Source organism: Lithobates pipiens, unplaced genomic scaffold, assembly GCF_037356315.1.
Source record: "Lithobates pipiens isolate NorthernLeopardFrog02 unplaced genomic scaffold, aLitPip1_a1.2 Scaffold_23, whole genome shotgun sequence".
NCBI classification, from domain to species: Eukaryota; Metazoa; Chordata; class Amphibia; order Anura; family Ranidae; genus Lithobates; species Lithobates pipiens.
In genome coordinates, this window is record NW_027507785.1 from 289,937,701 (window position 1) to 289,961,330 (window position 23,630).

The 23,630-nt window shown below is 46.6% G+C and overlaps 1 protein-coding gene across 2 annotated transcripts in view; it reads right to left on the minus strand.

Annotated features, from left to right (window-relative positions):
* LOC143926508 (cytochrome P450 4B1-like) overlaps nucleotides 1-23,630 on the minus strand; it is a 103,697-nt gene that overhangs the window by 41,058 nt on the left and 39,009 nt on the right. For both annotated transcript variants that reach the window (XM_077450300.1, XM_077450299.1), the window contains exons 2-3: nucleotides 13,454-13,598; nucleotides 7,212-7,256 (exon numbers count right to left, since the gene is read on the minus strand). In XM_077450300.1, the coding sequence (XP_077306426.1) occupies nucleotides 7,212-7,256; nucleotides 13,454-13,598 (190 nt within the window). The remainder of the gene's footprint in view (nucleotides 1-7,211; nucleotides 7,257-13,453; nucleotides 13,599-23,630) is intronic.

Genomic DNA, 23,630 nt, shown 5'->3' on the forward strand with positions numbered 1-23,630 from the left:
TACAGTTTAACTACCTTTTCCCGCAGATCCTTTGACAATTCTTTTGCTTTCCCTGTAATATGTATAAACCATTATGACTTAATTTTGTATAAACCTGCCATTTTGTAAGTCCCTTATTGTGTAAGTTCAAACTTGTGTTTGTATGTTTGTACACCCCCCCCCCCCCTTATCTTTTCTGTGTGGTCAAGCCTGTTCTCGGAATGTATATCCTATTTAGCCCTAGCCAATCAGCTAAGATATGTGACTAATGACCAGATGTCCTAACTGTTTATAGATACACACTTGATTAACCCTAGACACATATGCCTTAAACTTACCACTCTCCCTGCTTTGTTCTATACTAAATATAAGCTGCATTCATGGTCATTAAAGACAGACATCTTTTCCATTCACATCTTTCTTGTTTCATGTGTTTCATTGGGTGTCTCACAGTACTGGGGGTCATGGTGGTCTGCTGAAGTTAACCAAGGGTGGTCATTCAAAACCAGAATTCCTTTCAAATGGGGGCTCGGCCAGGATAAAGCAATCATCCCTGGTAAGTAAATTTTGTCTTATTTTGATGAATTGTTTTCTTGCCTCGGCTCTGATAAAGCTTTAGTCCCTTAAATTACTTTGAAAGGAGACAGACCACGCCTTATAAGTGATAAAGCGGTCTTGGGTAGACCTGTCCTCAGGAAGGACTTTTTAAAGTTTAAATAAGTAGTACTACGCTCCTTTTGGGAAGGAGGTAAAAGTGTTAATAAGGCAATTTCCACTGGGGCCCACATCTCTGTCTTGCTTTACTTATCTATCGCATAGAAGTATAAGATAATTTGTTGTGTGAGCTGAAACTGCAAGGCAAGGCAGTCTTTCACTGTAATAATGGGTCAGTCACAGAGAAAGGATCTCCCACCTCCTCCAAACACTGGGGGAAATTGTAAAGATTATGTAGCAGAGTATGTGGAACTGATCATGAGTTTATAAACCCCCGGGGTATCTAACATAGCTGGGTGGACAGAAAGTAGGCACAGTAGTGACCCATTCCCTTGAGAAGGAGATACTGATGAATTTCACATGGATATGGTGAAGGGCTTATGTCTTGGAGACAAGAAAGCATTCCCATGGTATTCCAGTGACCCTCAGTGGGAATGGAGTACATGAGAAAAGGGGGGAGAACTGGTTAAAATATGCCCCTTATCGGTTTCAGAGAAATAGTAAGAAACAAAAGAAACCCTCTAAAGACCTAAATAGAGAGGATACTGATAAGAAACATAAGGATGAGACAGATAAGAGACCAGACCAAACTGCTCCTCCCTTCCCATTCAACCCTCCACCATACACAAAAAATATCCCTTGTCCAAAGAGAAAGAGGAGGGAATTGCTCCGATGGTGGAGCACTTTCTTAAACAGGGAATTTTAAAAGAGACAGTTTCACCCTTCAACACAGCTATAAATCCAGTTAAAAAGCCAGATGGCAGTTATAGGTTTTTGCAGGACCTAAGGGCCATAAACAACTTAGTTGTACCCATCGCACCCATAGTGCCTGATGTGCCATCACTCCTCACCTCCATTCCATCTGATGCTGAATATTTCTCTGTGATTTATTTAACTAACACATTTTTTCTAAACCTGTGGATGAAGAGACACAGCCAATACTTGCATTTTGTTTTAGAAATCGCCAGAAGACATGGTGTAGAATGTCCCAGGGTTATGTGGATTCCCCTGTAGTCTACCCAGTGATCCTCCAGTGGTTCCGCCCTACTCCAATATGTCGATGATTTATTGTTGTGTAGTCCAAGCCAGGTTGCATGCAAAGAGTATGGTTTAGGTCTGTTACATTGGTTAGCAGATAACGGTCACAAGGTTTCTAGGAAAAAGCTACAATGGTGTTAGGAAACTGTTGAATACCTTGGTTTTGTGCTTTCTACAGGAGAGAGGAAAATCAGTCACAAGAGAGCTGCGGCTCTTGTGGGTTTTCCCTGCCCACTTACCTAGAAACATTTGCTGTCTTTTCTTGGTATGATTGGTTACTGCCACCAATGGATACCCGATTGTTCCTACTAAGAAAACCTATTGAGACAAGCCACAAATATCAACATGCCAGATTGTGTAAAATGGAATAATGAAATGTATAATGCTTTTGTGTATTTTAAAACTGCAATGGTCACAGCTCCTGGTCTTGGATTTCTCGAATATGGCAAGATGTTTCATTTATTTGCCAGGGACAACTGTAAAACCATGGCGGGAGTCCTAGAACAGGAGCATGGGGCAAACTCTGTCCTATTGCATTTTTTCAAGGGTTGTGCCTATGCCACTACAGGGCATGCCAGCATGTCTCAGAGCTTTAGCATCCTGTGCGATGGTTGTGGAGATGGCTACTTCATTCACCCTGGGTCATGCAACCACACTGCATACTACTCACAATGTGTTCATCCTGTTATAAAACAACCATACTCAACACATGTCGGCTCAAAGGTTTAGCAGCTATGAGGTGATCTTGTCTTCCAACCAAAAAATTGAGATAAAATATACATTGCCCACCTCTGGCCTCGCTCCTATCCTGCTAGGCTTGAAGGGTGAGAAAGATGAGGTAGTGCATCAACATGAGTACATGGATCTCATACACCAAGACATATCTCCCAGGTCTGGACATGTTTTCAGCCGATCTCCCAGATGCACAAAATGTATTTGTAGATGGCTCTTGTTCAAGGCTGATAATACATATCCCATAGGGTATGCTGTAGTTCAACTAGCCAATGTAATACTAGAAGCAAACCCAGTTCCTTTTGAGTCAGCTCAAGCAGCAGAACTGATAGCACTAACAAGAGCTGTCAGCTCTTTGAGTGACGAGACGTGAACATATACACTGATTCCAAATATGCATTCGGGGTCGCACACAATTTCGAAGTCCATTGGCAAAGATGGGATTGCATATCGGCCGATGGTAAATCCATCTCACATTCCACTTTGGTTATGAGTCTATTAGAAGCAATACAACTTCTAAGATGAATAGCCATCCTCCATTGCAAAACACACACAGGACAACAGGATGACACTGCTAAGGGAAGCGCGCTAGCAGATAGAATAGCAAAAGAAGAAGCTAACAGGCAAGAGGCCACAATACAGATGCCCTTCCTAGCTCCAGAAATGCCCCTTTTGGACCAAACCTCATCTGACTTCCAGGTCCATGCCAGCCCCCGAGGACATTAGGAAATGGAACAAGAAGGAATGCAGAAAAGCCCTGAATCAGGGCTCATCTGCCAAGACGGGAGACCATGCATACCCATAGCTAGTGCACCCCTATTTATCTCACAATATCACGGGGTAGGACACAGAGGCTGGCAGGTTACATCTGGGTTATTGCATAAAGTTTTTTTTTTTCATCCCCGGTCTTCCCTCATTAGTAAAATCATATGTTGCAAGATGCATTACATGCCTCAGGAACAATCCAAGAAATCCACACAGGGCAAAACACGAACACCTTGTTTACCTGTCCACACTATTCACTCATCTTCAGATTGATTTTACACACATGCCCAAACTAGGGACAAGAGACAAGAAAATTTACTTGTAATAGTAGATACTTTCTAACAATGGACAGAAGTGTCCATCACCAGAAAGGAAGATGCGCAAACAGTAGTCAGAATCATTACACACAAAATAATTCCAAGATGAGGCTGTCCACTTCAAATGAAGTCAGACAATGGTCCTGACTTCCTAGCCAAAGTGTCAAAATGTAATGAAAACGCTGAAGATTGACTGGAAGTTTCGCATCCCATACCACCCCCAGAGTTCAGGGATAGTAGAAAGAATGAATAGGATACTCAAAGATAAAATCAGGGAGGCCACAGGGGGGAACTTTCAATGGATGGAAAAAGGTACTTCCTGCAGTCCTTGCAGAGGTAAGAATGACACCCTCGAAGACCACAGGTTACTCACATTTTGAGGTCTTGATGGGCAGACCCTTCTCCACCCCATGGGCCAAACAGCCACTAATGTTAGAGGGGATTTGATCTCATACAGGAGGAGTATGTTAAGATATTGATTGAAACTTTGGATAGAGTTGAAAAACGTGTCGCTCACACCTCTGCTTTTTCTTCACAGGAACCTACTCACCCTTTCCAGGTGGGAGACATCGTAGTGGTCCAGCACAAGAAGTGTACCAAGAAGCAAAAGTACCCATTTGGACCACCGACTACAGTGAACGTTCATTCTGGTAGAGGGACAACAGGCTTGAATCCATGCCAGTCGTATGAAGAAGGTGAAGCAAACACCTAAGAAGCAAGATAAAGCACAGAGAGGTTAAGTAGGTTATACAAATCCTCGAACGGTGAGTGAAGCAGGTGGTCAAGACTCTTAAAAAGATTACCTTGCTTATTTTACCACAGACTTCTGGAAGGTCTTGGGCCTCCTGTTCTTGATGACTTTGATGGTGTTCTTACCAACATGGATCATAACTCACTCTATTTGTCATCCTGAAGACTTGGGGGCCCTTAAAGGCATAGATGGCATACCCAATAACACCACTAATAATACACTTATTAGACATAAAAGGGATGTGTATTCAGGTTATGAGGGAACTAAAACTGATAGTTTCACAAAAAAAAAAAATTTTGTTACTTAAATATAGCTATGCCCAGAAATCAGGATATGAAAAGAATGTTGGATATGTAGTAAACTACATCTTAGCACAGCACGTATCCCTCTTATGGCTATACCCTTGAATATCACCCCCATCAAACAATACCATCACCTTTCCAGCCATGGCAGAAGTCACTTCCCTGATTGGGGTTTTAGGTTGGGAAAGGTTGCGGGGTGGAGAGATCTGTAGCCATACTCAAATTAACTTTTCCATTTCCCCAGACTTCTCCACACCTTTTACCACCACAGACTAATTTGAATGACACCCTTTACACCTTTATGAGCAATACTAATGCTGACACTGAGATGAGAAAGTTGCTTTCACTCCCAGCTCTTGCAGGTCTCTCTAATGATACACAACAAATCCTCCATACTCAGCCATTAGCCTTGGGAAACAGTACATACATCTGTTGTGGGAAAATATGTCACCCATGGATTCTCATGGACCCTCAGGGATGGTGTTGCATCACTGATCCCAATAATGGGTATATTGGGGAACAATAAGGGAGGATACCTGTTGAAGGCTAGCATACACCCCAGGTACCCTCTCAAGCACTGCCACAAGAGAGATTTATTCTTAGAGAAAGACATGGCCTGGGCATGGTTCTCCTCAGGGACAGGATGGGGAATTGATATAATGAAAAGGCTGAACAACTACTCTAAAATATTAGACAAGATATTAGACAAGAATTCTGATAACATTTCAAAACTAAACCTAGAGATAAGGGCTATCAGAAAACAGTTAGAACTCCATGATCTAGAAATAGAGAGTATGAGTGCTGCACTCACTGGACTATGTGAAATAATTGAGGACTATGTGCCCCTGTAAGCTTTGGTCTGCTCATGTGGGCTATGTGCGGGCTATGTGCGTTGAACTACCAACAGCTGAGGTATTTTTGTGCCGCCGAAACTAATCCACATTTGAAGAGATAACGACCGGCGTGCGGTCGGCCAGTGAGTGGTGCACACTCTATGGATTTTGCAAAATACGGCTTGGTAGAGCCAATGACATGCCCGCTGAGCAAGTTCTGAAAGACTGGACTGTTTTATCTTTACAGAGAATCGAATAACAGTGCCCAGGAGGGCTGTGGTAACGTATGCGATATATACATGGATACTTAAAATCACTTGTTGAATCATTGGGATACCGCAGCGTCCATTGATACAATTAAAAAGAATATCCTCCGGGTCTGAAAAACCCAGTCGGTTTGCAATATACTAGCCTTTTGTGGCTTTTCAGAACAGATATTTGTTTTTGAAAAAAACTTTCTTGAAACAAAGTAGCTTGACCTAAGCCGAAAATCCATTAAATGGAACTTATTTATACTAACATTGGAGAATGAATTTTATATTTATAATTAGCAAATGAACACTCTGTTATAAATCCAGCTAGTAACCAGGCTGATAGTAATAGCTGTAGTTCAATATAAGTTTCTCCCCTTAGCTTGCTGTTGACTGCCTGCTAAATGTTTAAAGACATTGTGAGCATTTCTCCAGGTCTAACTAATATACTATAATCATTTACGGCAACTAGCAGCAATTGGTCCGGACCAGCGTCATTTTCTGTGTTTGTCGGGTGTGTTATTTATGTCCTGTTGGTAGTCTGTCTTTCACGATACATGTACTGTCTATTTTGTATATGGGTATTCTTTATGAATTGCCCTTGGTTTTTTAGTAACTTAATTGTGGTTAATAATGAAATTTAATATAAAAATGAAATATAATTTTTGTATGAATTAACCTCATTTTGAAATACTTTTTGGTGCCCAAAGTAACTCCTTCTGCAGTCCGTGTTAATCGAACTGCGCTTCCCCCTTTCTTTCCATATGCTATTTGGTTACGGCATCAATACTTTAACTAAGGATTCAATAGGGGTTGAATAAAAGTAACCCTTTTTTATTGGACATACTTGCATCCTTTTCCCTCTTCCCTAAAATTAATTTATTGTTGAAGTTAACCAAGGGTGGTCATTCCAGAACCGGAATTCCTTTCATTCCCTATGACTCTAGAAACGTCAGTGCAGGACTGGATGAAAGATGCAAGGGTCTGTCAGGAGTCCAGAAACTGACCTGTTATACACACACACTAATTACAAACAAACAGATCACAGGTGAGGATAGTTACCTTTAATACCCATTCAAACCCCTTTGTGTCAACTTGTGTGCATGTTATCAGGCCAAAATCACCAGGGTATGTAAACGTTTGATCAGGGTAATTTGGGTAGTTTCTATTGTCATTATGATTTAAAAAGAGTAAACAAAGTTTGATAATAAATGGCTTCAGCCAAACACTGACCATGAGTGAAAGAAATGTTTTTGTGTTATCATTCATATTCTCTGAAAAATGTCCAAGAAATCATAAATTATGGCAGGGTATGTAAACTTATGAGCCAGACTGTATAGCTAGAAGAGCAATACATAAGCAGACTTGTAGCTGTTCATTCACATTTTAATTGTTTGGCAGATATTTTTTGACAAAACAGGACAAATAGAAACAATACATCTTTCTAACAGGGGTCCAACCTACCTGCATACTATTTCAAAATGAATAAAAAAAAAGTTTTAGGTTTAGATAAACTTTAATTTACGTACCAATCCATGGGACAATAAATCTATAGGCTGCATCATCTTTAGGATCTGAAATAAAAATGCAAAATAAGACAGAATGAAAAGTTTAGCATTACAGTCTGTACATTTTTAATACAAATAGGGACAGATTTCCACCACTGGAGCCTGTAGGCATAATGTCTTTGATGTATTTGATATGGCTACTATCTCAACCAGTGTGTATATGACTGACCCTCCCATTCATTCCCAGGGACCCTCAGCTGCTGTAGCAATATATGTGAGCGCCACAGGTGGGCAGAGGTCCCACCGGGAGATGGGAGGGGTGCTATCCCCCTCTTCCACTAGGACATTGTCGGCCGTCATACTTCACCCAGTGATGGTTGGGAAGAAAGGCAATTGTCTGTTGGTAATTGAGGATTAATTAGTTTTTCTTTAAAAAAACAGGGGTGGATCGCATTTCAAAAGCATTTGATAGGTGATGAGGTGTCCATATGATGTCTGCTTTAACCCTCAAGATGCCAGGCCACCGTGCCACCACATCCTGCTTTGCATGTGGTTGTGATGCAACCCCATTCGCTTAAATGGGTCATATTAAGCAACGTGACCAATCTTGCCTGATTGCCTTGTGCAGGTGGCTGGTCAGGAAGGGGTTAAATGGCGTAACTAAAGGGAGGAGACTCCTCTTCCCAACGCTCCCTCACTGGTGCCAGCAACTTCTCATGTGCCCGGTCTTAGGCCGCGTACACACGGGCGGATTGTCTGCCCAACTAAGTTCGTCAGACAATCCGACAGACAGTCTGGAGATACACCTATTGGTGTTTGCCACCAGCCCAGAGGATTACGATTGCACAGAGGCCATCGACCACCCAATTTATATGGGGGAACCTCAACCTATTAGCGAGCAGTACCGCCAGACTCCCCTAACCCTGTTGCAGGAGTTCAAGGACTTGATACGCAAAGTGCTACAAAGGGGGTAATTCAGGAAAGCTGTAGTCCATGGCTTTCCCCCATGGTCTTGGTGCAGAAGAAAGATGGAAATCTGTGATTCTGTGTGGACTACTACAAGGTAAATGCCTATACCCGCAGTATGCCTACCCATTACCCCGAGTGGAGGAGTCGCTCATGGTGCTGGGCTAAGCCAAGTATTTCTCCACCCTTGAATTGGCAAGTGATTACTGGCAAGTCCCAATTAAAGACTAAGACCATGAAAATATTATTAATATTTATTACACCTCTGAGGCCGCGTACACACGGGCGGATTGTCTGCCCAACTAAGTCCGTCAGACAATCCGACAGACAGTCCGTTCAACTTTTGAATGAACGGACTTGACCACACACGATGAACAGACAGTCCGCTGAAAACTTGCGCGATGACGTGTACAGCACGTACGACGGGACTAGAAAAACGACGTCCAATACACTGCAATGCAACCTTCGGCCGTGTAAATCCTTTCTGAGCATGCGCCATACTTAGTCCGTCCAACTTGCCTACACACGAGCGGACTGTCCGCTGAAACCAAGTTTGGACGGACAAAACCAAGTTTGGACGGACAAAATTACGGAAATTCCTGAAAGACTAAGGCCGCGTACACACGGGCGGACTGTTCGCCCAACCTTGTCTGCTGAACAGTGTTTGGGCGGACAGTCCGCTCGTGTGTGGGCTTTCAGCGGACAGTTTCAGCGGACAGTTGGACGGACAAAGTCTTTCGGAAATTCCGAAAAACTGTCCGCTGAAACTGTGTTTGAGCGAACAGTCCGCCCGTGTGTGGGCTTGTCCGCTGTACTTTCGAAATGAGCGGACTGTTCCCGCTCGGAAAGTCCGCCCATTTCGAGCGCGTGTACAGGTAGGCGGGGCCCGCGAAGGAGACGTCGCGGGCTCCGCCGCCTGGAATGGGCTTAAAGGGGAACCCCAACGCCGAAAAAAATCGGCGTGGGGGTTCCCCCCAAGTCCACACCAGACCCTTGTCCGAGCACGCTACCCGGCCGGCCAGGAAAGGGGGGCGAGCGAGCGCGCCCCCCCTCCTGAGCCGTACCAGGCCGCGTGCCCTCAACATGGGGGGTGCCTTGGGGAAGGGGGGGCCGCGCGGCCCCCCCACCCCAAAGCACCTTGTCCCCATGTTGATGAGGACAAGGGCCTCTTCCCGACAACCCTGGCCGTTGGTTGTCGGGGTCTGCGGGCGGGGGGCTTATCGGAATCCGGGAGCCCCCTTTAAGAAGGGGGCCCCCGGATACCGGCCCCCCACCCTATGTGAATGAGTATGGGGTACAATGTACCCCTACCCATTCACCTGTGAAATAAAGTACAAAAAAAAACACAACACATGGAAAAAGTATTTTATTGCACAGCTCCGGGGGTCTTCCGTCTTCGGGGGTCTTCTCGCCGGACTCCTCCGCTATGTGTGTGTAGCTCTTTTACTAGCGGAGGAGTCCGGCTTTCTTCCTCCCCGCCGCCGGCCTCTTCTCCCGACTTCGGGGGTCTTGTCCCCCTCTTCGGTTCTTCTGCCGGGCCACCGCGCCTGGTCCGGTGGCCCGGTCTTCTGTCGCCGTCTTCCGTTCTTCTGTCGCCGCCTTCGGTTCTTCTGCCGGGCCACCGCGCCTTCTTGTAGCTCTTTTACAGGCGGTGGCCCGGTCTTCTGTCGCCGCTGTCGTCGTCGCGGCCGCCGCCGCCTTCCGTTCTTGTTCTTCTTCTTCTTCTCCTGGAGATGTTGACTCGACGATCTCTCCGGCCGGAATGCCAGGGACACGCTCCGCTGCCACTTATATAGTGACAATGGGGCGGTGTCACATGGTATATGTCACATGGGTTGGTCACATGGGTTGATGTCACATGGGGACTATGACATCGTAAGGGGGCGGGGTCACCATGTGACCAACCCATGTGACATATACCATGTGACACCGCCCCATTGTCACTATATAAGTGACCGCACAGCGCGGCTCTGGCATTCCGGCCGGAGAGCTCGTCGAGTCAACATCTCCAGGAGAAGAAGAAGAAGAAGAACAAGAACGGAAGGCGGCGGCGGCGGCGGCGGCGACGACGACGACGACAGCGGCGACAGAAGACCGGGCCACCGCCTGTAAAAGAGCTACAAGAAGGCGCGGTGGCCCGGCAGAAGAACCGAAGGCGGCGACAGAAGAACGGAAGACGGCGACAGAAGACCGGGCCACCGGACCAGGCGCGGTGGCCCGGCAGAAGAACCGAAGAGGGGGACAAGACCCCCGAAGTCGGGAGAAGAGGCCGGCGGCGGGGAGGAAGAAAGCCGGACTCCTCCGCTAGTAAAAGAGCTACACACACATAGCGGAGGAGTCTGGCGAGAAGACCCCCGAAGACGGAAGACCCCCGGAGCTGTGCAATAAAATACTTTTTCCATGTGTTGTGTTTTTTTTTGTACTTTATTTCACAGGTGAATGGGTAGGGGTACATTGTACCCCATACTCATTCACATAGGGTGGGGGGCCGGTATCCGGGGGCCCCCTTCTTAAAGGGGGCTCCCGGATTCCGATAAGCCCCCCGCCCGCAGACCCCGACAACCAACGGCCAGGGTTGTCGGGAAGAGGCCCTTGTCCTCATCAACATGGGGACAAGGTGCTTTGGGGTGGGGGGGCCGCGCGGCCCCCCCTTCCCCAAGGCACCCCCCATGTTGAGGGCACGCGGCCTGGTACGGCTCAGGAGGGGGGGCGCGCTCGCTCGCCCCCCTTTCCTGGCCGGCCGGGTAGTGCTCGGACAAGGGTCTGGTGTGGACTTGGGGGGAACCCCCACGCCGATTTTTTTCGGCGTTGGGGTTCCCCTTTAAGCCCATTCCAGGCGGCGGAGCCCGCGACGTCTCCTTCGCGGGCCCCGCCTACCTGTACACGCGCTCGAAATGGGCGGATTTGCCTCCTCCTTACGTGGGCGAGTCCGTTCATTTCAAAAGTTGAGCGAACTGTTTGCCCAACCTTGTTCGTCAAACAGTCCGCTCGTGTGTGGGCAAGTCCGCTCATGCAAATTTTGAGCGGACTGTTTGCCGAAACTGTTTGACGAACAAGGTTGGGCGAACAGTCCGCCCGTGTGTACGCGGCCTAAGTCCGTCAGACTGTCCGCTGAAAAAGTCTGCTGAAGCCCACACACGAGCGGATTGTCCGCTGAAACACGGTTCAGCGGACTAAGTTGGGCAGACAATCCGCCCGTGTGTACGCGGCCTTAGCCATCTTTATCGGCTGGTGCAGGATGATGTCACTCCTGTGCATGTGCGGGAGCCAGTCATTTTGGCACATAGGGATGGGGCTGCCCACTGTGTTTGTGGAGCTTGGTTTATAGTTAAGGGATCGCTGGGATACATTCTGATTGTACAATCTCCTTTAGATCTACCAACATGTATGTATTGTAAGGGCTGCCTGATTGGATAGATTAGGGAGTGCTCATTCAGTCTCTGTAGACAGATGTAATGCGGCCGTGAATGGGAGATGGTGGAAGAGGCTTGGAACGCACCGTGGAGCGCACCGCGGTCAAGACTGAATGAGCGCTGTTTGAACTACGAGGAAGTGCATTGGCTACAAGGAAGAGCGTCAGCCCCCTTCTCCCTGAACCCGCAGCCGGTCACAAATAACTCACTTTGTGGATCCCGCTGATGAAGTACTTTTTATGCAGCCTACTTTGAGAAGTTTTTCTTTACTATCCCGCAGTTGCTATCATCCAGGATTGGATACAAAGCCATTTACCATACATGAGACTGGTTGGGACTAGTAGTTCTTCTTCCTGAATGCTTCACTGCAATCCTTCATGTGAGTGGATATTTGTTTTTAATAAATTGTTAATTGATATATACTCAGAGGTGCCTGTTTTTCCTGTTTTTGTTCTCAGCTCCTTCTGGACTTGGCTTCTGGTCCTGTTTACGGCAGCCCTGACTGATCACCATATGTGTACGGGTCACACAGATATTGTTTCCCATACCATATTGTTTCCTATACCATATTGGACTATTAAGGAACTATGTAAATATTAAGGTACTGTGGCATTTGCGCCTTTTTACTTGTTACAGCAAGTCCGTTTGCGCTTGTCAACTTGGAGCGCTGTGGTAATTCATTGAGTGTTCCTGTCAGATTGTATCTGCTTGCCTGTATGGGCACATAAATATACTGACAGGTCTGCAGGAGACCTGCATGGTACCAGTGGTCTGCTGATGGTTGGTGCACTGCTTTATAGGCTCCAGAAACAAAAAAGATCGCCTCAGACCAGCCACCCGGACAGCTGCTGCAACAATTGGTTTGCATAGCCAAAGAATTTCTGCACAAGCTGTCAAAAACCATCTCAGGGAAGCTTATCTGCATGCTTGTCGTCCTCATTGGGGTCTCGACCTGACTAGTTAGTCGTCTTAACCGACTTGAATGGGCAAATGCTCACATTTCATGGCATCTTGCACTTGAGAGGTATTCTCTGCATGGATGAATCCCGGATTTCACTGTACAGGGCAGATGGCAGACATTATGTATGGCATCGTGTGGGTGAGTGGTTTGCTGATGTCAACGTTGTGGATTGAGTGGTCCATGGTGGCGGTGGGGTTATGGTATGGGCAGGTGTATGCTAAGGACAACAAACACAGGCGTGTTTTATTGATGGCATTTTGAATGCTCAGAGATACCGAGATGAGATCCTGAGGCCCATTGTTGTGCGCATTCATCCACAACCATCACCTTATGTTGCAGCATGATAATGCACGGCCCCATGATGCAAAGATCTGTACACAATTCCTGGAATCTGAAAACATCCCAGTTCTTGCATGGCCAGCATGCTCACTGGACATGTCACCCATTGAACATGTTTGGGATGCTCTGGATCAGCGTATACTACAGCGTGTTCCAGTTCCTGACAATATTCAGCAACTTGGCACATCCATTGAAGAGAAACGGACCAACATTCCACAGGCCACAATCAACAACTTGATCAACTTTATGAGAAGGAGATGTGCTGCACTGTGTGAGGCAAATGGTGGTCATACCAGATACTGACTGGGGTTTTCAGATCCCCCCCCCCCCCCCCCCCCGACTACCCAATACAATAAAACTGCACATTTTAGAGTGGCAATAATCATGCTGTCTAATCAACATCTTGATATGCCACACCTATGAGGTGGATGACTTTTTGGTTCAATGCTAAAGCCAGTGTAGTGCTTAAAGACAGTGGAGAACGACAGTAAATTCCTTTTTCTATCACTTTACCTTTTAAACCAAGGACAGAGTCACTTAAACAACAATTCAACACTAATACAACACTGACATTGATTTCTTACCCTGCCTGGCCAAAATAGCCTTTGCATAATCAGGGTGGGTGACTACCAGCCATGCTCGGAAATTGCTGACCCACAGTGGGAATCCATGCGGATACGTCTGAGCCCAATGCAGAGCAAAGTCCAAGTCCTTTCCGACTTTAAGGAACTGAAATTGAAGCAGACCAAATTTACACAGGGTACTTGCAGTAGACAATCTCAACCTTTTAAATTACATATGTTCCTGTTATCCAAATAGCTTCATGTGTTTTGAAGGCAGGGATGGCACTGAGGCACACAAGGGACATGGTGGTGGGTACTAGAGTCAGCTGATGTAAAAAGATGGCAAAAGCTAAGGTGACGGTGTGGTGGGAGTGTGGCTGGTGTGCATTTCTCACTACTCACATAGTGGTTGATTTACTAAATGCAAATAGAAAATGCAGTTGCTCCATGACTTAGTACTATAAATGAAGGAAGTTTCACTTTAAAAAGAATGCCCAATCACATGCAAGAAAAAATTAAAAAACAGCAGATTTGCTTGCACATGATTGGATGATGAAAGTCAGCAGAGCTTCTGCTCATTTACTAAGCTTTGGAACAAATGCTCTTGCAGAGTGCAACTGCAATTTGAAAAGTGCACAGTCTATTTGCCTTTAGTAAATCAACCCCATTCTCTCCTCCGGGTCTGGGCCGTCTTTAAGGCAGGGCAAATGGGGCAGCTGCCCTGGGCCCTGTCATTGTTGTGGGGCCCAAAGCAGCTGCCTCATACTTGCCAACTATCCCATTTTAAATTCCCTTGTACTTTGAACTTTTAGTCCTGTGCTGTGTCCATATATCTATGCGAAGTGCTGGTACTAATGCTGCCCAGCTCTGCCTTATTGTGTACAGATGACTCACCTGCAGACCCTGTGTTTACATGTAAATAAACGTCATTCATATGTCAATAGCAGCGACATTCATAAGTAAATAGCTCTGGCCAGCGGCATTGATATGTAAATAAAGGTGGCATTCATATGTATGTAATGCCCCCTGCAGAGGAGATGATGTACTGTATCCTCTAGCAACCAATAAGTGAGCAGTATTCCTTTACAGTACTCTCTAGCAACCAAATAACAAGCAGAAATCATTTGCTGTAACCTGTAGCAACTAATCAATGAGCCATAATGTGTGCTGTAACCTAAAGCAACCAGTCAGTAAACAATAATTATATGCTGTAACCGCTGGCAACCAATCGCAATTGCTGCCTGATCTGATACAGTAAACGGATTTTAAGTCTAGCTGCTATTTATTGTATGTCTCACAGCAGGTGGAAAGTAAAATTGCATGGGGGGGGGGGGCCCAAGAAATTATTTGCCCAGGGTCCAATCAATATTAAAGACGGCCCTGCTCCGGGTAATGCTCAAGAGACTTGCCGTCTATATGCTGAACACGGGGTGACGCTTGCCTGGCATTTTCCACCATTTAGAGGAAATCTTGTATTGAATACAAGACTGATGACATCATGAGGCTGATGACATTGTGGGATCTTGTCCAATCAGAAACATTGGGGTTGATTTACTAAAAGCAAAACAGACTGTGCACTTTCTATGCATTAGGGTGAAAAACCTTCTGTGCTGCAGCATCCCCCAGACCCCCCCCCCCCTTTTTTCTTGCCTGAACCCGATCGTTACAGCACATGCACGAGTGCAGCAGCTCCAGCCACTGCCTCAGGTCCTTATTGGATAGAATGATAGCAGCAGTGGCCATTGGCTTGGGATGCTGTTAATCAAATCCAGTAAAACAAGAGCCGGGGGCGGGGCTGAGTTCTGCTGTCTGTATTAATGGATGCAGCAGTGGGACTCATGAGCGCGCACACACACGGGTGCCCCCATGGAAAGTGTCTCTCTGGGGGCACCCGATGAAGAGGAGGAGCCAAGGGAGGCAGTTGAGGCAGAGCCTCACCTGCCATGAACATAAAGAAAAAAAAGATAGACTTTGAGTGTCGTAGCTCGGCAACCGGGGATAGGTAGCTGTAGTACTACCCCACCACTGGTCAAAATTTGGGGCTGCTATCATCTATGGTACCAGAGATACAGGGCTCCTTGCGTAGCCTGTCAGAAACTACATACAGAGCAGCCAGTTTAACCACCTCAATACAGTGCACTTACACCCCCTTCCTGACCAGACCAATTTTCAGCTTTCAGCGCTATCACAGTTTGAATGACAATTACTCAGTCATGCAACACTGTACCCATATGAAACTTGCATCCTTTTTTACACACAAATAGAGCTTTCTTTTAGTGGTATTTAATCACTAGTGGGTTTTTTGTTTGTGCTATAAATAAAATAAACCGTAAATTTTATGAAAAAAATGCCTTTTTCTTTGTTTCTGTCATCAATTTTTGCTAATTAGTAATTTTTCTTCATAAATTTTGGCCAATATTTATACTGCTACATATCTTTGGTAAAAAATAACCCACATTAGTGTATATTATTTGGTCTTTGTGAATGTTATAGAGTCTACAAACTATAGTGCCAATCACTGAAAATTGATCACATCTGATCAGGCCTTCAGTATATCAGGTGTATCTCATTTCTTGAGACACTAATGCCGCGTACACACGAGCGGACTGTATGGCGTACTTAGTCCGTCATACAATCCGACGGACAGTCCGTCATACTTTCCACTGAACGGACTTGACCACACACGGATACCCAAACAGTCCGACGAAAGCTTGCGCGATGACGTGTACAGCACGTACGACGGGACTAGAAATAGGAAGTCCAATACACAGCAAAGCACTCTTCCGCCGTGTAAATCCTTTCTGGGCATGCGCCATTCTTAGTCCGTCCGACTAGCATACTGACGAGCGGATTGTCCGCTGAAACCAAAGTATGACGGACAGAATTTCGAAAAATCCGAAATTCTTAGTACGCCGGACTGCACGCTGAAAAAGTCCGCTGAAGCCCGCACACGAGCGGACTGTCCGCTGAAATGTGTTTCGACGGACTAAGTACGCCATACAGTCCGCCCGTGTGTACGCGGCATAACAAGTCAGGAAAGTACAAATACCCCCCAAATGACCCCTTTTTAGAAAGTAGACATTCCAAGGTATTAAGTAAGTAGCATGGTCAGTTTTTTTAAATTGTCATTTTTTCCCACAATTCTTTGCAAAATGAAGATTTTTATTTATTATTATTTTTTTTTTTTTTTTTTAATTGTCATATTATCAGGTTATTTCTCACACACAGCATATGCATACAACAAATTACACCCCAAAATATATTCTGCTACTCTTCCCGAGTACAGCGATACCACATGTGTGAGACTTTTACACAGCCTGGCCAAATACAGAGCACCAACATTGATGTAGTACCTTCAGACGTTCTACGAGCAAAAAGGACACATCGCATTTCTCAACCACCTATTACACTTTTGAAGGCCCTGGAGTACCAGGACAATGGAATTTCACATAAAATAACCCCATTTTGGAAAGCAAACACCCCAACGTATAATCTGTGAGGCATAATGAGTCTTTTGAACGGTTCATTTTTTTCCCAGAAGTTTTTGGAAAATGTGGAAAAAAATGAAAAAGCATTTTTTTTATTTACACAAAGTTGTCAATTTATAAGATATTTATAACACATAGCATCTATATAGCAAAAGTTACACCCCAAAACACATTCTGCTACTCCTCCTGAGTATGGCGATACCACATGTGTAGGACTTTTACACAGCCTGGTCACATAGAGAGGCCGAACATTGAAGTAGTAACTTCAGGCGTTCTAGGAGCATAAATGACACGTCTCATTTCATTCCTACCTATCACACTTTTGAAGGTCCTGGAGCACCAGGACAGTGCAATTACCCACAAAATGACCCCATTTTGGAAAGAAAACACCCCAACGTATATATTCTATGAGGCATGGGTGGCAAATAGGTACTCGGGTACTCTGATGGGCTGCAGATAGGTACTCAAGTACTCTGATGGCCTGGTGACAGGTACTCGGGTACTCTGATGGCCTGGTGACAGGTACTCGGGTGCTCTGATGGCCTGGTGACAGGTACTCGGGTGCTCTGATGGCCTGGTGACAGGTACTCGGGTGCTCTGATGGCCTGGTGACAGGTACTCAGATGGACTGTGACAGGTACTCAGGTACTCAGATGAACTGTGGCAGGTACTGAGATGATCTGTGGCAGGTACTCAGATGAACTGTGGCAGGTACTCAGGTACTCAGATGAACTGTGGCAGGTACTGAGATGATCTGTGGCAGGTACTCAGATGAACTGTGGCAGGTACTCAGATGAACTGTGGCAGGTACTCAGATGAACTGTGGCAGGTACTCAGGTACTCAGATGAACTGTGACAGGTACTCGGGTACTCAGATGGACTGGGACAGGTACTCGGGTACTCAGATGGACTGGGACAGGTACTCGGGTACTCAGATGGACTGGGACAGGTACTCGGGTACCCAGTTGGGCTGACAGGTACTCGGGTACTCTGATGGGCTGTGACAGGTACTCAGGTACTCTGATGGGCCGCGACAGGTACTTGGGTACTCTGATGGGCTGTGACAGGTACTCAGATGGGCCATGACAGGTACTCGGGTACTCGGATGGACCGTGACGGGTACTCGGGTACTCTGATGGACCGTGACAGGTACTCTGATGGACTGTGACAGGTACTCGGGTACTCTGATGGACTGGGACAGGTACTCGGGTACCCAGTTGGGCTGACAGGTACTCGGGTACTCTGATGGGCTGTGACAGGTACTCAGGTACTCTGATGGGCCGCGACAGGTACTTGGGTACTCTGATGGGCTGTGACAGGTACTCAGATGGGCCATGACAGGTACTCGGGTACTCGGATGGACCGTGACGGGTACTCGGGTACTCTGATGGACCGTGACAGGTACTCTGATGGACTGTGACAGGTACTCGGGTACTCTGATGGACTGGGACAGGTACTCGGGTACTCTGATGGACTGGGACAGGTACTCGGGTACTCTGATGGACTGGGACAGGTACTCGGGTACTCTGATGGACTGGGACAGGTACTCTGATGGACTGTGAGTGACAGGTACTATGATGGGTGGTGACAGGTCCTCTTTATTGGAGGGGGGGCAATCAGTGTGTGTTGGTGTACACTGTAAGTGGTACTGAGATGTTACCGCAATCCCCTCCTCACACACGATCAGTGTGTGAGGAGGAGAACCCGGTAACATCTCGTTACCGCAGTTTGTTTACATTTTAGTGATCGGCTGTGAAACGATCACAGACGATCATGTGGGTAAACAGCTGGCCAATGGCTGTTTACCAGCGTCGGTGACGAGCAGTGTTCCCGGGAACACGCCGCCACCTAAGTGCACGCGCAGTGCGCTCGCGATCGCACGCACACGCTGTGCACAGTGGGGGTGTGACCATCTGTGATTGGCCGTGATGAAGTCACCCAATGGCTGTTCCCCCCATTCGGTGGAGAGCGGTGTCTCCGTGACACGCCACCACCGAAGAAACAGGGATGCGCACGCACGATCGCGCGCATTTCCTGTTTAAAAGGGAGGACGTCATATGACGCCCTCCCGCCATAATAGGTGCGCCGCCTGCCCGTCATTTGACAGCCAGCGGTCGGGCAGTAGTTAAATACAAGCTGGCAGACTCTTTGCATTAGACTGAGAGGATGAGTTCACAGTGCCTTTCACCTATTTTCAGAGGCACTGAGCTCAATGGACAGGTTGGAGTATTGGACCAATGGTAAAGTACCATTAGCCCAAGCTGTCCAATAAAAACGCTGCAGTGGAGGCACGCCTCTCACTGCAATATCACAGAAGTGGGCGTGTCTAAAAGACACATGCTCCTTTCCAGCCCAGCCCTCTTAACTACAAGGAAAAAAAGCATGTGTTTATGTGTATAAGATTTACCCATAATCCCATGTTTTTTTCACACAGTTAAGAGGGAGAATGAGAATCTGCTGCTGCTGCTGAAAAGGTACAAGCTAAATCATATATTATTATGCTATATGTTATAAGATAGATAAATAATAAATTATTATTTACTGTGAAATTAGTGATTTGAAGTTATAACTGCTTGAGTACAGTTTTTGAAAATATAGTAAATTACCTTAAAAACAATATAATAATTATTTGTATTACTTACGGTAATTAACCCCGACTTTGTGGTGGTATAGCCTCAGGCATCATTCAGACATTCAGATGTCCCCCCCCCCTCCGCTGCCCTCATCTGCTTCTACAGACTTAACGCACCAATCGTGAGTCCGAGGATGGATCCGCTGGCCCCGGATGTCCACCATAGAGATTTCTGGTGGACCAGACGGTCGCCGGAGTCTCTATGATCACCGGAGGCCGGGCGCGATGTTATGACGTCACGCCCGGCCTCTGCATTAAAAAAAAACGTCGTCGCCTCGGCTGGGATGCCTAGATCATTTTTTAAAATGTTAGGCTTCCCAGCCAAGAGGTGAGATGTGAGGTCTTATTGATCCCATATCTCACTGTAAAGAGGTCCTGTCATGTCATATTCCTATTACAAGTGATGTTTACATTCCTTGTAATAGGAATAAAAGTGATCAAAAAATATTTTTTTAGATAAAAGTGTTTTTTAAAGCTCCCCTGTCCCCGTGTGCTCGCACGTAGAAGGGAACGCATACGCAAGTCCCACCCACATATGAAAACAATATTCAAACCACACATGTGAGGTGTTGCTGTGAACCTTAGAGCGAGAGCAATAATTCTAACCCTAGACTTCCTCTGTAACTCAAATCATGTAACCAGTAGAAAAATGGGGATTTTTAACTACTTCCCACCCGGCTAATGTACATATATGGCTGGCTGGGTGTTCTCTCCTTCTGACTGGATGTTCAGGAATAGTGATGGCCGAACAGTTCGCCCGGCGGTCGTTTCGCGGCGAATTTCGGGTGTTTGCGGTCCGCCAGTTCGGCGGACTATTGGCGTTGTTCGCCCGGCGGACACTTCCGTGTTTTTACTGTGTAAAGGAACTTTGACCTGATGACACATTCATCATGGGGTACAGGACAGCCAATCGAGACATTACAGCACAAGGTCACTGGGACATTCCCCCTAACCTATAAATACACCCGATCCGGCAGCCATTTTACATTGTTTCTTCTGTCACTATAGGGAAAGGTTGCTGTGTGGAGTAGGGAGAGATAAATCGCTAGCTATTTGGTACACAAAAGTTCTTTTCAGGACTGGTATAGGTGTTAGGTGTATATAGGTTTGCTGTGCTACTGATTGTTGCAGCAGCCTGAGTGTCTTTTGTCAGTTTAGAGAAAGGGACAGAGCGCTGTGTCTGCTGCTATTTTAGGGACAGCCAGATTAGTCATCATCATCATCATCATTAGCTGTTACTATCAGGTCCACAAAAGAGCTATTCCAGTAACCAGTAATTGTTCCAGTCTCCTCTTTTTTGCCAGTTTGTATAGGGACAGGAAGGAAGCAGTGTGTCAGCCAGTGAGGGTCAGTTTAAAGAGTTGCTGTTACTATTAGTTCCACAAAGGTTCTTTTCAGGACTGGTATCAGTGGTATGGTAATAGGCTTGTACACGTATAATATTCTTTCTTCCAAATATAGAAAGAATATTATACTTGACTGCTGCCCTTCTGCTGCAGTCTGCTAATCATTCACAACTCACTTGTTCCACAAAGCTCTTTATCAGGACTGGTAACTTGGTCTGTGTAGGGTGCTACAGTACATAGGGTTGAGTGAGGTACAGTCTGCTGTTCTGTAAGGACCGCTATCGGTCCACAATAGATAGGGTTGAGATGCACCACTGCTAACCGCTGCCCTATACTGCAGCAGTCCTTCATTGGTATAGGGACTGACGTACAGTCTGCTAATCAGTCACACACAACCTACTTGGTCCACAAAGGTCCTTATAAGGACTGGTAACTTGGTGAAGGGTGCTACAGTACATAGGGTTGAGTGAGGTACAGTCTGCTGTTCTGTAAGGACCGCTATCGGTCCACAATAGATAGGGTTGAGGTGCACCACTGCTGACCGCTGCCCTATACTGCAGCAGTCCTTCATTGGTATAGGGACTGACGTACAGTCTGCTAATCACTAACACACAGCCTGCTTGGTCCACAAAAGTTCTTATAAGGACTGGTAACTTGGTCTAGGGTGCTACAGTACATAGGGTTGAGTGAGGTACAGTCTGCTATTCTATAAGGACTGTTATCGGTCCACAATACATAGGGTTGAGGTGCATTACTGCTGACTGCTGCCCTATACTGCAGCAGTCCTTCATCGGTATAGGGACTGATGTAAAGTCTGCTAATCACTCACACACAACCTACTTGGTCCACAAAAGTCCTTGTAAGGACTGGTAAGGTATATAGGGTGCTACAGTACATAGCGTTGAGTGAGGTACAGTCTGCTATTCTATAAGGACCGCTATCGGTCCACAATAGATAGGGTTGAGGTGCACCACTGCTGACCGCTGCCCTATACTGCAGCAGTCCTTCAGCAGTATAGAGACTGACGTACAGTCTGTTAATCAGTCACACACAACCTACTTGGTCCACAAAGGTCCTTATAAGGACTGGTAACTTGGTGAAGGGTGCTACAGTACATAGGGTTGAGTGAGGTACAGTCTGCTGTTCTGTAAGGACCGCTATCGGTCCACAATAGATAGGGTTGATTTCTAAAAATGAATGAGGCATGGATCTCGGAGGAATTCAACACATGTGACCAGTAGACCATGTATATGTCTATAAACTATTTTTTTAATCAAGCACACAGACCTTCTTTCTTCATTTGGCTCACTTCCTTGTCCCAAAAAAGCACACCGTACTATATGCCCCTACCCTCCTCTTTGAAGAGGTTGAGCGGTGTCATATTTCTACTGGGGCTGCTTATGAGGGGATCACACAATCCCTGTGCTGTGCTGACTTCCTCCTGGGGGTTCTTATTATGAGGGGATCACACCATCCCTGTGCTGTGCTGACTTCCTCCTGGGGGTTCTTATTATGAGGGGATCACACCATCCCTGTGCTGTGCTGAGTTTCTCCTGGGCCTGCTTATTATGAGGGGATCACACCATCCCTGTGCTGTGCTGACTTCCTCCTGGGGGTTCTTATTATGAGGGGATCACACCATCCCTGTGCTGTGCTGAGTTTCTCCTGGGCCTGCTTATTATGAGGGGATCACACCATCCCTGTGCTGTGCTGACTTACTCCTGGGGGTTCTTATTATGAGGGGATCACACCATCCCTGTGCTGTGCTGAGTTTCTCCTGGGCCTGCTTATTATGAGGGGATCACACCATCCCTGTGCTGTGCTGACTTCCTCCTGGGGGTTCTTATTATGAGGGGATCACACCATCCCTGTGCTGAGTTTCTCCTGGGCCTGCTTATTATGAGGGGATCACACCATCCCTGTGCTGTGCTGACTTCCTCCTGGGGGTTCTTATTATGAGGGGATCACACCATCCCTGTGCTGTGCTGACTTCCTCCTGGGGGTTCTTATTATGAGGGGATCACACCATCCCTGTGCTGTGCTGAGTTTCTCCTGGGCCTGCTTATTATGAGGGGATCACACCATCCCTGTGCTGTGCTGACTTCCTCCTGGGGGTTCTTATTATGAGGGGATCACACCATCCCTGTGCTGTGCTGACTTCCTCCTGGGGGTTCTTATTATGAGGGGATCACACCATCCCTGTTCTGTGCTGAGTTTCTCCTGGGCCTGCTTATTATGAGGGGATCACACCATCCCTGTGCTGTGCTGACTTACTCCTGGGGGTTCTTATGAGGGGATCACACCATCCCTGTGCTGTGCTGAGTTTCTCCTGGGCCTGCTTATTATGAGGGGATCACACCATCCCTGTGCTGTGCTGACTTCCTCCTGGGGGTTCTTATTATGAGGGGATCACACCATCCCTGTGCTGTGCTGACTTCCTCCTGGGGGTTCTTATTATGAGGGGATCACACCATCCCTGTGCTGTGCTGAGTTTCTCCTGGGCCTGCTTATTATGAGGGGATCACACCATCCCTGTGCTGTGCTGACTTCCTCCTGGGGGTTCTTATTATGAGGGGATCACACCATCCCTGTGCTGTGCTGAGTTTCTCCTGGGCCTGCTTATTATGAGGGGATCACACCATCCCTGTGCTGTGCTGACTTACTCCTGGGGGTTCTTATTATGAGGGGATCACACCATCCCTGTGCTGTGCTGAGTTTCTCCTGGGCCTGCT